The following is a 13,482-nucleotide window of genomic DNA, read 5'->3' on the forward strand; positions in this document are numbered from 1 at the left end:
ACATCCTATTGCATATTCTACCTTTGATAATTCAGAATTCAGAAAAATAAAACATATGTGGTCTGATTCATTCTAGTATGTTTGTTTAAAAATATTTTGAAGTAAAATCCTCTATATTTATTCAATTATGGCAGATTTATAATATTAAAACAGATCAGATAAAAGCCAGAAATCTTCTTTAACAATAAACTGAATCTTAATTACCTGTATTAATTCATCTTCAGGCAGAGATACTGTAAAATTTACGTGGCAAAGGCAGCAGGGGATCATAGACCGCAGTTTAAAATACAGGCTCTACATAATAGAATATATTAGTAATATCACTTCTTTTTATTTAAAAAATTTTTTAAACTGATTTTTCACTGCACATTATATCATGGCAAAAGAAAAGTTTAAAAGATTAAAACAAAGCTGGTCCATTTCTATTTTGTGTATTCTTACATTATTTTAAATAATAATAAAAGATTTAATCATATTATCAATAAGTCATAAAAATATAAGACAAAAGATTTTTTAAAATTTACACATATGCAATACATTTCTATGAAGCTTAAAGTTATAAAATAACTTAAAATATATTTAATCATGTGGCATATGAAGATGGAGAGCACAACTTTAGCATTTTACCAGATGAGAGAGTTAAGATTAATATGTAAATAAAAATCATTCAGCCCACAACTGTGTAAGATATTCCAGATAATATAGACTTTTCTTTTTTAACTGCAAAATTCTTAGGAGATTTAACTAAAATATAGTCAAAAGGTTCCTACCTTCAGCAAATTTTCACAGAGATCATTAAAGTTCTTATTAAGGGCTTGATTAGTCAGGTTAAGGCTGCTTAATCGGATTACTCTTACTGATGTGAACATCTAAATATGGGGAGATATAATAGCATGACATTTTATTATTTTTAACTAAATACTGTGACAGTTGATAAAACTGCCAAATAATGAGTAATAACAAATAATGTGGTATGAAAAAGGCTAACATTTTAGTTGCAATAAGGTGGTCAAAGAGAAAACATATTAAGAAGGAACTTGCTAAAATCATAAACGTTGTAGTTGCTTAAAATTATGAAATGTTTACCTGTATTTCAGATGTCCAGTTATTTATACCAGGCATAATCTCTGTATTACAACTATAAAAGCCTGTCAAAATAAATCATAGTTAAACTATATGATATTATTTTATCTATTTTTATGTTAAAGAATAACATTTTTCACTTATTACATGGAATTCTAACTATAAGATCCATTTATTCTTTTTTCTAAAACACTACACTTTCCGTAAACTTTACACCATCTTAATAAATTATGAGTTTGGTGTTTTTTTTAGTATTAACATGAAAGGATTAAAAATCAGTCTACCTAGAAGTACCTGGGTGGCTCAAGTCAGTTAAGCATCTGACTCTCACAGCCCTGAGATCAAGCCTCACAGGCTCTGTGCTCAGTGAGAAGTCTGCTTGATATCCTCTCCCTTTCCCTCTCTGCCCCTTCCCCTGCTCATGCAGATGAGCTCTCTTCCTCTCAAATAAATGAATCTTTAAAATCTAGGGGTGCCTGGGTGGCTCAGCTGTTAAGCGTCTGCATTTGGCTTAGGTCATGATCCGAGGGTTCTGGGTTTGAGCCCGGTATCGGGGCTCCCTGCTCAGCAGGAAGCCTGCTTCTCCCTCTCCCATGACCCCTGCTTGTGTTCCCTCTCTCGCTGTGTCCCCGTCAAATAAATAAATAAAATCTTTGAAAAACAAAATAAGTAAATAAAAAATAAAGATAAAAATCTAGTTCACCTGCATTTTTTCTTTTTTTAAGATTTTAGTTTTTAGCAATCTCTAACATTGGGCTCGAAATTACAATCCCAAGATCAAGAGTCACATGCTCTACTGAGTGAGCCATTCAGGCACCCCCTCAGTTCACCTAAGTTCTAACATAAGTAATTGTAAACTATGTTTTACTAGCCTTGGAGCAGCAAAGTACATGACAGGATGTGACACTGATAAAGCCTTTAAAATAAATTTAGTATTGGGGCGCCTGGGTGGCTCAGTGGGTTAAAGCCTCTGCCTTCGGCTCAGGTCATGATCTCAGGGTCCTGGGATCGAGCCCCGCATGGGGCTCTCTGCTCAGCAGGGAGCCTGCTTCTTCCCCCTCTCTCTGCCTGCCTCTCTGCCTACTTGTGATCTCTCTCTATCAAATAAATAAATAAAATATTTTAAAAAAATAAATAAATTTAGTATTACTATAATAATTTATGAACTAAAATATTGATATATAAAACAAGTCTCATCTCAAAAGTATGTTTTTTCTGTTCACCTGAAGGAGGAGGAACATCAGTAAGCAGAGAATGTACATCTTCCATAGCATCTGTGTCATCAATCTGAAAATAAAAGGGTTAGAACTATTGTGTAAGTACTAAATGTATAATAACTTCAAATTTTAAAAAAATCATTGTTTTTATTATTTACTAAATAGAAAACATGAGAGTCAAGAAAAAGCGGAGCCATTTTCCCCTAAATTAAAATACAAAACTTGAAAAAAAAAAAAAAAGTTCTGGGAGCCTGGGTGGCTCAGTTGGTTAAGCAACTGCCTTCGGCTCAGGTCATGATCCTGGAGTCCCAGGATCGAGCCCCACATCAGGCTCCCAGCTCCACAGGGAGTCTGACTCTCTCTGACCTTCTGCTCTCTCATGCTCTCTCTCAAATAAATAAATAGAATCTTAAAGAAAAAAGTTCTAATATCTGTAAATTTTTCCACAATACTTATTATAAATACATCTAAGTAAACATTTCACATTATAAAGTATATTCAGCTAAAAAAAAAAAGAGAGAGAGCCTTTTCTCAAGCCTTTATGAGTACACGTTTCAAAAGGCTTATAAAGATATAAACAATTATCTCTACTTGTATAAGTTAATAAAGGCAATTTAAAAAGATCTTTTGACTTATATACAAAACTGCTTTAAAACTGAATTACATAGGGATAATTAAAGGCACAGCTAAGAAAAATAAATCCAAATTCTATTTTTCTTATTCACAATATTCCATTGAAAATAATAAATAGTGAAACCATCCAACTAGACATATGCTGACATTCATCTATACAGCAGGAATCTGACTGACTCTCACACACTTCAAGTGTCCCTTCACATTACTATTGAGACTTGAATAACCATTTTTAACTTTACCATAGCTATCCACAGTCACGGCCATACTTCAACCCACTATTCCCAAAAATATTCCACACCCAGTTCCAACTACAATGTCCTGTCTGTTCCCTCTCTTACTGAATCTGCACCTTGCTCTCAGCCTTCTACCCAGATCTGAAGCACTTTCACTCTCTACTTAGCCAAGATCTAGGACCATAAAGATCAATAATGCTCTAGAATGTTAAACAGATTTCTGGGGCCTACCTTGAAATTTTCATTTAGTTAATTTTCATTTACTAGATCTGAAGTACGGGCTCCAGAATTTGCATTTCTTACAAGATTCCAGATGGTGCTGATGCTATATAGGCAGCCACAGCACACTTTGAGTAGCACTACCCCAAAAAGTACCCTAGCACCTTTTACCTCCTCAGTCTTACATTTTCTTTTACCAACCTCCATTTTTTGTTCATTCTCAGACTGTAGAAAAATATGAGAAACAGGCAAACATCCATATAGTCTGAGTTTTCTACAAGTCAACACTCTCACCTCAGTTCAGTCTTGTGCATCTCCCATGGCTGACATCCTGATCACGTTCATAGGCACTGTTCTAGATTCTTCAAATGTCTAATCCCATCCCCCAAAAATTCTACCATGAGCTTCCTGCTTTACTAAAATAAAGGCATCTGGGTGCCTGGGTGGCTCAGTGGGTTAAGCCGCTGCCTTCAGCTCAGGTCATGATCTCAGGGTCCTGGGATCGAGTCCTGCATCGGGCTCTCTGCTCAGCAGGGAGCCTGCTTCCCTCTCTCTCTCTCTGCCTGCCTCTCTGTCTACTTGTGATCTCTCTCTGTCAAATAAACAAATAAAATCTTAAAAAAATAAAATAAAATAAAATAAAATAAAATAAAGGCATCTGATGTTTTTCTCTCAACTGGAACCTTACCAGAACATTTCTGAATATCCTCATTTGTTTTCCTTTCCTTAATACCAAAGGAAGATCATTTATCTCCATTAAAGCTAACTGTTTATAGGGCAGGGCAGAGGGAGCAGACTTGCGAGGCAGGAGGCTCCATATATCTTCCATGCCACATTTATTCTCCAGGAAAGGTCTGAGTATATTTTTATAATGGAAGCTCAACCATACCTTCTAAATTCAGTAAGAAAACACTATACTCAGAATTCGTAGTGCTATTATACACATGTGAAAGGATACAATTATACTAACATGTTATAACACATGAAGCAAGTAGAGATAGTAAGTCAAAAAACAGCACTTTAATTTAAATTCATTCAAGTTTACAAAAATAGCTCTAAGAATTAAGCATTACTTTTTTAGCTTAGGCACTATCTTAATTTTATTTCAACCCATACATTAATTTTTCTAAAACCACCTGCATTATTGTACCTGGGTTTGATCAAAAAAATATATTACCAACTTCTAATATTTTAAAATTTGCTATAATTTCTATAATAAACTTTTTGTATATTTATAGCAGTTGCAATAATACAAAATCACATCATATCAATTTAGGATCTGATTGTAACAATATACATCTTATCTTCCAAAAATTTTGAGAAATTAGTCTAATGCAGTAATACCTCCAACACAAAAGCATCTTTTTTCCCATGTGAAAGGTCCAATTCTGTAACTTCATCAGAGCTTTCTGACTGAGATCTTAAAAGTCTTGAGCGCTGTCTAGGTTCTGGGATGGGTGATCCTATAATCTCTTCAGATATATCCTAAAAGAAATACATTTGCTTTATGTCATATGAGATAGTCTATTTCAGTTTTGGGGTTATTTTGTAAACTGTAGTCTTTTTTTCTTTTTACTCAAGTATAATGGACATATAACATTATATTAGTTTCAGATATATAACATGATTTCATACTTATACACTTCAGTTTCATTTTAAATTTTTATATTAATAAATATCTGTAGAGAAAAAGTCTGTAAAATATATTCACAGCCTATATTTAATTTTAACTTTCATAACTAATTAGCCTTTTATAGAGTACATGGATCTTTCCTTTTATCAATAATAGCAGCCTGGCTACACCGATCCATAAACATATAGGACTGCCGGCTAGCAAGGCAATACTGACATCTAGTGTACAGAGAGGACACCACAACGAGTAGGGAACTGGCAGTCCTTCCAGCTCAAAAGTTATCTTCTACTCAGCATTTAAAAGACCGAAAAGCCCAGAAAAAATTAAAAATGTAGTCTCCGAAAAGGATTCTCACCTTTTTTATCTTTTCTTATCCAGTGGAATTTTTCAAAGCTCCACATAATAAAATGAGGACTATGATAAATGTGTGCATGTATACATAGTACATACATTATGCAGGTATTTGCTGTGTAACTAATTAAGCTAAATAAACTTTGGTAGCTACAACAATGATCTTTTTGAGGTCAGTGTATGGTGTGACCCATATGGGTTTGCAAGCTTTTACCTACCACTACATAGTCAAAGATCAGAGCCAACCAGAGATTCTAAATATCTGTTGGCTACAAGGACTATCAGAATGTGAATACGTGTCTATGGCCATACCACCCTGAACGCGCCCGATCTTGTCTGATCTCAGAAGCTAAGCAGGGTCGGGCCTGGTTAGTACTTGGATGGGAGAATGTGAATACGTGAGCACAAATGCAAAAAGCATAGCCTATTGTTGGCATAACAAAGTCATGTTTTAAAAAATAAAGAGTATAAGAATTTCTTTTCAAAATGAAGCTTTAAATGTTCATCGCTAGTGCATACCTTACATAAGACTACCACAATTTTGGGGTGCCTGGGTGGCTCAGTAGGTTAAAGCCTCTGCCTTCGGCTCTGGTCATGATCCCAGGATCCTGGGATCGAGCCCCGCATCGGGTTCTCTACTTAGCAGGAGCCTGCTTCCTCCTCACTCTCTCTGCCTGCCTCTCTGCCTACTTGTGATCTCTGTCAAATAAATAAAATATTAAAAAAAAAAAGACTACCACAATTTCATAATAGTGATCTATAAAGTAATTCCACATTCATTTCTCTTATTTATACCCCAAATTAACTTGCCCTGTATAATTTTGAAAGGGTGCCTATTATAATGACTATAAAATGAGAAAGAGCTTCACTTCAGAGGTAAAGCAGTTTGCCTGGGCTTGAAAACTACTTTAAGTGATAAATCTACCCAGTACAATGTTCTTCCCACTAAATAACACCTTTTTATAATTTTTTAGTAGTTTAAGATTTGGTTATGCTTCTGTCATTATATTATGGACCTAATAAAAGCAACTATCCAGGATTTAATGTATCTTAGATTCATAATGAAATTTCACCACTGGTCCTGTTTGTTATTCTGAAAGTTTTGCACCTTTTGATACCTTTGTTTGCCTGAATTATCTCCAGTTAAGTGGGACTACATCTCTGCATTTGAAAGATTTTTCAGTATTGAGGAAAAAAAAAATCAAGGACATTCACTTCAGCTGGAGCTACCTTCCTAGGACAAGAAACACACTGATCCACATTTTCAGGGTGGGCATACATTGTCTCAGAAGGAGAAAAGACGAAATTGTAGTATGACTAGTGACCTACTACACTGACATTGTCAAACAAATTCTGAGATGTTACGCTGAAATAAGGAGAGACGTATTAGAAAATTCATAAGCTAGTCTTTTTGTGGAAATATAGTCATATTCAATACATTAAATCTAGATACGCTGAAATTTTAAGAATCATGACAGATTTATTCCCTCCTCTAAAATGTACTGCTAATACAAAAGCTCAATAAATATTTATTGACTAGATGAAATAATTTAATTCACATTCTCTAAATATGTCTGACTTTAAAAGGCTCATAAAGCCAGACAGGCACGTAAAAGCTAAGTGCAGTAATATGGAACAGGCCCTATGACAGAAGCACATACAGAAACACTAGGAATGTAACAGAGGAGGGGGTCAATTCTTCCTGTGGGAGGTCAGCATGGTAAGTACATAGTTGATGAACACTGGTAAGCAAGAGTTCAGCTTCTTTCATGAAGCCCTAACATAAAGCTTTGCAAATCATTCTCCCCAAGAGGCATAAACACTATCTGTCAAATATCAAAACATAATTATAAAAGAAAAATAACGTACTGCCAAAAAGCAGTCAGTAGTGTTGTGTGGAAAACTTTTACAATGGCTATTTAAACATATAACATATTAACACACCAACTTTCTTAGTGAATTTAAAGAAGCTCTGTATCAGCGCTGTTCAACGGAAATACAAAGCACACCTCGTAGGTAATAAAATCAAAAAGAAACAAAGTCAATTTTAATAAAATACTTAATTCACTATATCCAAAAGATTACACTTTCAACATGTAATATAAAAAAATACTTGAGACAATTTATATTCTTTTTCTATTAAGTCTTCAAAATCCAGTGTGTATTTTATGCTGATAGCACCCCTCAGTTCAGACCAGACACATACCAAGTGCTCTGTAGTCACATGTGACCGCTGTCTACCACCCTTAACAGTGTAGCACTGTCGTATCTTTGAAATTCCTCTCAGCTGAACTCTGTGAGAAAGCTGCAAGTCTGAAGCTAGAATGCAGATGCACTGTCCCAGATAACCAACCAAAATTCAATAGTGTGTATAAAATCAAATAATCACCATAATAATGTTATCCAAACACTTTCTTTTTATCAAAGTATTTCATGATTGGACACTCATAAAAAAAACAAATAGATTCCTTCTAACTCCAACACTTCTTTCCTTCAATTCAGACTCTGGCTATGAGGCGCCCTCAGAGTAAGAGACACTGTGACATCTCCTACAACCTTAGTATCAAAGACTGCCTATGGAAGTGGCAGGTAGGAAAATCCTGAGAAAGAAGCTAAAACTGAAAAATGGTGTATTCTTTCCCATTTTAAGCATATAAATAAGCAATCTTTCTTTTAACTAAAAATGAACATTTAAACCATTTATTTAATCAAGAGGATACTACTGAACTGTTCAAGGCCTCAGAAATACTGCCCCCCAAGGGAGTTTCATTCTACTAGGAATAATAAGCAATGACAAATATAAAAAACATATTTCTTTGGGTTTACACACACACACACACAGACAAGAGAAATAAAAAACAAACAAAAAAGGTGGGTGGGGGTTATCAAAAATTGATGGAAGAATACAATTTTCAAATAACACAGTCAGAGTCAGCTCCCTAAAAGGAGACATTTGAGCATGAACGTAAAGGGAGGTGAAAAGAATGAGTAATGAGGACAGCAAATCTCAACAGTGAAAAAAAATATCTTATGTCCAAAATAAAATAACGCCAAAATAAGCTAACCCCTAAACAATAACTTACATAGTCACAATGTGGATTTATTTCACTTACCGGAGGATTGATTTCATATAATTCTTTATTCTTGGCAATTGTGTCATTTATCTTCTTTTGCATATGCGATATATGCTGTTCGTAGGAGCCATCATTAGGAGTCTTCCCAGCAATCTGAATGCCACCAGGCGTTGGTAAAGCTGCTAAATATACACCTGTGGCCGACTTGTAAAAATAATGGGGGAAATAATCAGAAAAAAATATCTAAAGAATAATAGTCCTTAAGTTTTCACATTTATGAAAGATGTATTTGCCTTACAGGAAAAATATAATTAGCATCAGTGCATGTATTGGACGTACATTGGAAGAGTACAGAAACACGTAACTGGTAACAGGAATTGGTTGCTTCTGGCGAGAATCCTGGGTAGGTAGGTGGGACAGCAATGAAAGAAGGATTTACTTTTCACTACATACCCAACAGTACTTTTCAATTTTTACCTTATGATTGTAAAAAATAAATTGCATTGAAAAATAGTGTAGGAAAAAAAAGTTTAAAAGTTGTTGAAAAGTAAATGTTTCATGATTGATTAAATAATTCCCCTTTAAAGTGACAAAGTAAAAGGGAAACTTTTGCAAAGCAAGTGAAGAAACTGAACTTCAAAAAGGACAGGAAACTTACTCAAGATCATACTGTCAATAAACGTGGAGAAGAGATTTGAATATGTTTCTCATTCTAAAATCCAAGAACCTGGGACACCTGGGTTGGTTAAGCGTCTGCCTTCAGCCCAGGTCACAATCCTGGGATTCTGGGAAGAAGCCCCGCCTCAGGCTCGATACTCAGCAGAGAGCCTGATTCTCCCTCTCCTTCGGCCCCTCCCTCTTGCTTGTGGGCTCTTTCTCTCAAATTTGAAAAAAAAAAATCTAAAGCCCGAGAACTTTTCATGACACCACCCCACCTTCATAATTACCAAGAAAGGAAACTACTTAATACAGATTTATTTTAAATATTTAATTAAATCACTATTAATCTCTGACTCTGTAATGGTACCACATGCCAGCAGTATTAGAAAACTATTAAGGGAAATACGAAACACAATATTTTCACACACAAACACACAAACACACACACACACACACACACACACACACACACACACACACACCCTTATGTGCATTTACATTTAAACATGCTTATATAAGCAAAGCAACAAATATATATATACAAGTATAAATATCAAATTGTTAACATCGAAGGAGTAGAATGTAGACAAGAAAAGACATTTCTTTTAACTCTGGATACTTGTGTATTTTGAACTGTGTAATTTTTTTTTTTTAAGAGAGTGTATGCAAGTGAGTTGGGGGGGGTGGGGGAGAGGAGCAGAGAAGGAGAGAGAGAATCTTCAGCAGGCTCCATGCCCTGTTGAGCCAATGCAGGGCTCAATCTCCTAACCCTGAAATCACGATCTGAGCTGAAATCAAGAGTCCCAGACACTCCTGTGTGGGTTATTATTATTCTTTCTAATCAAATGCCAATTTTGTGAAAGTTCATGCTAAAAAGGGTATGATACTCTATGATGATGTCTGTGCAGTAGATGAAACTGATCCTTAGAAGCTCTCTCTCCTGGTTTGTTTGTTAGTGCCCATGACTGTGTCTATGACCCAGTCTCTAATACTCAACCTCAGAACCCTCCCGCCATATGAAACTTTAGCACACCACCTCTAACACATTCTAACTGGGCTCACTAACAAGGCAGCAGCCCAGAAAGCTTGAGAACACAGACTCTGGAATAAGACAGGCCTAGGTTTGAAATTCAGTTCCAGTACATGTAATCATACCACTTTGGACAAGTCTCAATCTATCACAGCATCCATTTTCCCCTCTAGTAAAGTAACCTTACATTCCTTCTGGAGTAGCACAGAGCCAGACACGCAGTAGACATTCATCAGAGATCAGTTATCATGGAAGCTACTCCTGGGGCCTTGAGACTTAAGTGCACAAGCTAAACCACAGCACAAAGACCAAAATCTCAAACAATTGTAGTGAGTGTCACTAGTGGTCAAGAAGGAAAAGACTAGCAAGAATCAGAAAAGGCAGTATTTTAGGCAGACACTGAAAAATTACACAAACTAGTTTACTGGGGCTCAACCACCATAAGTGTTTGATACAGCTGGCACAATGCTTTTTAAATCTTTGGATCTGAATCAAGCTCTTAGTTCTCACAGACACCCACCAATAATGACAGTTTTGTATTCAGCCAAATTATACATGTATAATAATTGCTAAGCATGAGAGTTTTTAGAAGAATGAATTATAATGAACACTTTCTTCACAAGTTAATCTAGATATCAAATATTTTAAATCTGATTACTTTCATTAATCATTGCAAATTTCTCTTGTTATAGAATTCATGATTACCTGATTAGTTTATCATTATCACACAATTATCCCCTACATACAGCAATTTACATATTTGTAAATGCATGAACAGGAAATAGTTTAGCATTGAATCTACAAATGCATACTGAGAAAAAAAAATCAAGTTCTATAAATTTCTTTAAATTAAATTTCTATGCATCTCAGAAAGATGGCAGAGAATTCCAATTTGGAAAGTTCCAGTGTCACAGATAAAGATTCTAGCTAGCCAAGTGTCTGAAATAGGAGAGGATTTCCATAAATACTGTTAATCAGTTTCTACCTGGTCAGTATATATTGTGCAGGCACCTAGTTCTCTGGGTCTCAAACAACTTATAAAGACAACTCTCGCTTTACCCTATGATGACTTTCTAGTCAGAACTTCTTTTCTAATAAGACAAGGTGAACATAAAGCTGAGATAAAGACCTTCCCACTCCCTCACAATGTTTCTTTTTCTATTTTTTTAAGTAGGTTCCACGCTGGGCATGGAGCCCAGTGCAGGCTCAGACTCATGACCCTGAGATCAGGACCTGAGCTGGGATGAAGAGTCAGACGCTCAACCCACTGAAACACCCAGCACCCCTCTACTGCCTCGCAATATATCAACACTTAAGAAAAACATACTTAAAAAAAAGAAAAAGAAAAAGAAACACATACTTCATTGCACATTCCACTGTTGACCACAGGAGCACATTTATGATGAAACTTAATTCCGTATCCAGCCGTAGGCTGTTTCATATGTATTGCTTTATTTTCTTCATACAACTAAAGATTATTTTAGCATAGTGGTCCTCCCCCTCAGGGGTGACTGTGCCCCTGCAGGGACATCTGGTAATGTGTGGAAACATTTTTGTTCATCACACTGAAGGGAAGCCAAGAGCATTTAGTGGGCGGAGGCCAGGGTGGCTGCTAAACATTCTACAGTGACCACGACAGCCTCCTACAATGAAGAGGGTTCCAATCCTGAATGTCAACTGCGCTGAGGAGAAATCTTGTCTTAGCAATGCATAAAAAATAATAACGTCCAGAAAAATGATGACCCACTTACTAAACAAGCTACACGTGATAATTTTTAGAAATGTGACTATTGAGATTGTCAGAATATAAAAATATAATAATATAAATATAAAATTCTATATAATTTCATTAATTGAATTTTACATAATTCATAATTATAAAAATAAAATGTTTAAAAGCCTATCACCCTATTTTTTACTTCCTATAATGTCCCAACCCTTAAAGATCTTAATGCCAGTTTTTTTAAATAAGTCCTTTTAAAAGACTCTTTGAATCACATGAAACAATCTATTACAACTACAGGAATCACAAAACAAAATCAAAACATCTAAACTTACCGCTAAGCCCATCAACATATTTTCACCCACTGTGATCTGAATTCTCAGTCCAAATAAAGCATTCATTCCTTTGAGTTTTAGTTTATTCATTAGCTGAGTATGTACTTCATATTCCATAAATGGCAACAGATTACTGATAGCTGTGGCATTTGCTTCTGCCTGTGCTTTCTTTTTCAAGCGACATAACCTGTTAAGGAAAATAATTCAGTCACTAGACAGTATTCTTGGTACTATCTCAAGAAATGTCCAATTTTTAAAACTTTCTGTAAGTGTACTTAATTAAAACATTTACTTGTTTCAAATGGGCTTATTAAGTTATATCAATAATCTTTTCTGTCAGTTTTTTCATTGTGTATGCTTTTGCTAAAAGTCTTATCTTAATGAAAAAGAAAATCTCAAAAATCTCTAGAAATGAAAAAATTACCAGTCAAAATCACTAGAGAATATAATTTAAAATCTTAGGTTTCATAACTCCATGTGGTCATATGATGAATGGACAGCAAAGGAAAAAAGTTAATTTATTCATTCAAAGAACACAAAACTTCCCTGAGCATCTACCATGTGCCAGGCCCTGTTCTAGATAGTGAGCACTAATCAACAAACAAAACACAGAGCCCCCGTTCTCATGGCTACATTCCAGTGGAGGGGGATGGGAATAAACAAAGAAACAAGGTAAGGTTGGATTTTGTTGAAGACTCGGGTGTCTGAAGAAAATGAACCAGGTGTCGTGAATTGGAATAACCAGAGAGAAGGCCTCACAGGAGAGATGATACCTGACTTGGGATCTTAAAAACAAGATGGAACCAAGAAAGCTAGAGAAACACAATTACGGAATGGGGCTGACGTATTAGCAGAACCAAAAGGAAACCACTATGCTAAAGTGAAGGGAGCAAGGGTGAGAGCAGCACGGATGGGGGTGCAGTTAAACGGGGACATGATCATGTTAGGGGCTTACAGGTCATGCTAAGCAATCTGATTTATTCTACCAGCAATGAGAAATTCAGGTAGGTTTTTAAGTAGTAACATGATCCAATTTATGTTTTAAGATATCATTTATATTCCTACACAGAACATGGAATAAGGATGACAGAACTGATGAGGAAATGGTAACAAAAAGCAATTTAGGTGACAATGACAGCTTAGACTAAAAAGGCAGCAGTAAAGATAAAGGAAAGATCCCCAAATCAATAAGGGTATTAATGTTAGTAGTTACCAATCTTCAGCTTGAGATTTCATTAAAAAACAATCACTAGGACCCATCCCCAGAGTTTCTCATTTGATAGGTCTG

The 13,482-nt window shown here is 35.5% G+C and overlaps 1 protein-coding gene across 5 annotated transcripts in view; it reads right to left on the bottom strand.

Moving 5' to 3' along the window:
- LOC111159941 (C2 calcium dependent domain containing 5) overlaps positions 1-13,482 on the bottom strand; it is a 99,646-nt gene that overhangs the window by 18,677 nt on the left and 67,487 nt on the right. For all 5 annotated transcript variants that reach the window (XM_022522634.1, XM_022522633.1, XM_022522631.1 and 2 more), the window contains 7 exons: positions 12,195-12,381; positions 8,486-8,650; positions 4,733-4,873; positions 2,307-2,370; positions 1,087-1,148; positions 771-869; positions 205-294 (listed from right to left, as the gene is read on the bottom strand). In XM_022522634.1, the coding sequence (XP_022378342.1) occupies positions 205-294; positions 771-869; positions 1,087-1,148; positions 2,307-2,370; positions 4,733-4,873; positions 8,486-8,650; positions 12,195-12,381 (808 nt within the window). The remainder of the gene's footprint in view (positions 1-204; positions 295-770; positions 870-1,086; positions 1,149-2,306; positions 2,371-4,732; positions 4,874-8,485; positions 8,651-12,194; positions 12,382-13,482) is intronic.

The sequence above is a fragment of the Enhydra lutris genome, unplaced genomic scaffold, assembly GCF_002288905.1.
Source record: "Enhydra lutris kenyoni isolate GAN:26980312 unplaced genomic scaffold, ASM228890v2 scaffoldscaffold72, whole genome shotgun sequence".
Classification (NCBI taxonomy): Eukaryota; Metazoa; Chordata; class Mammalia; order Carnivora; family Mustelidae; genus Enhydra; species Enhydra lutris.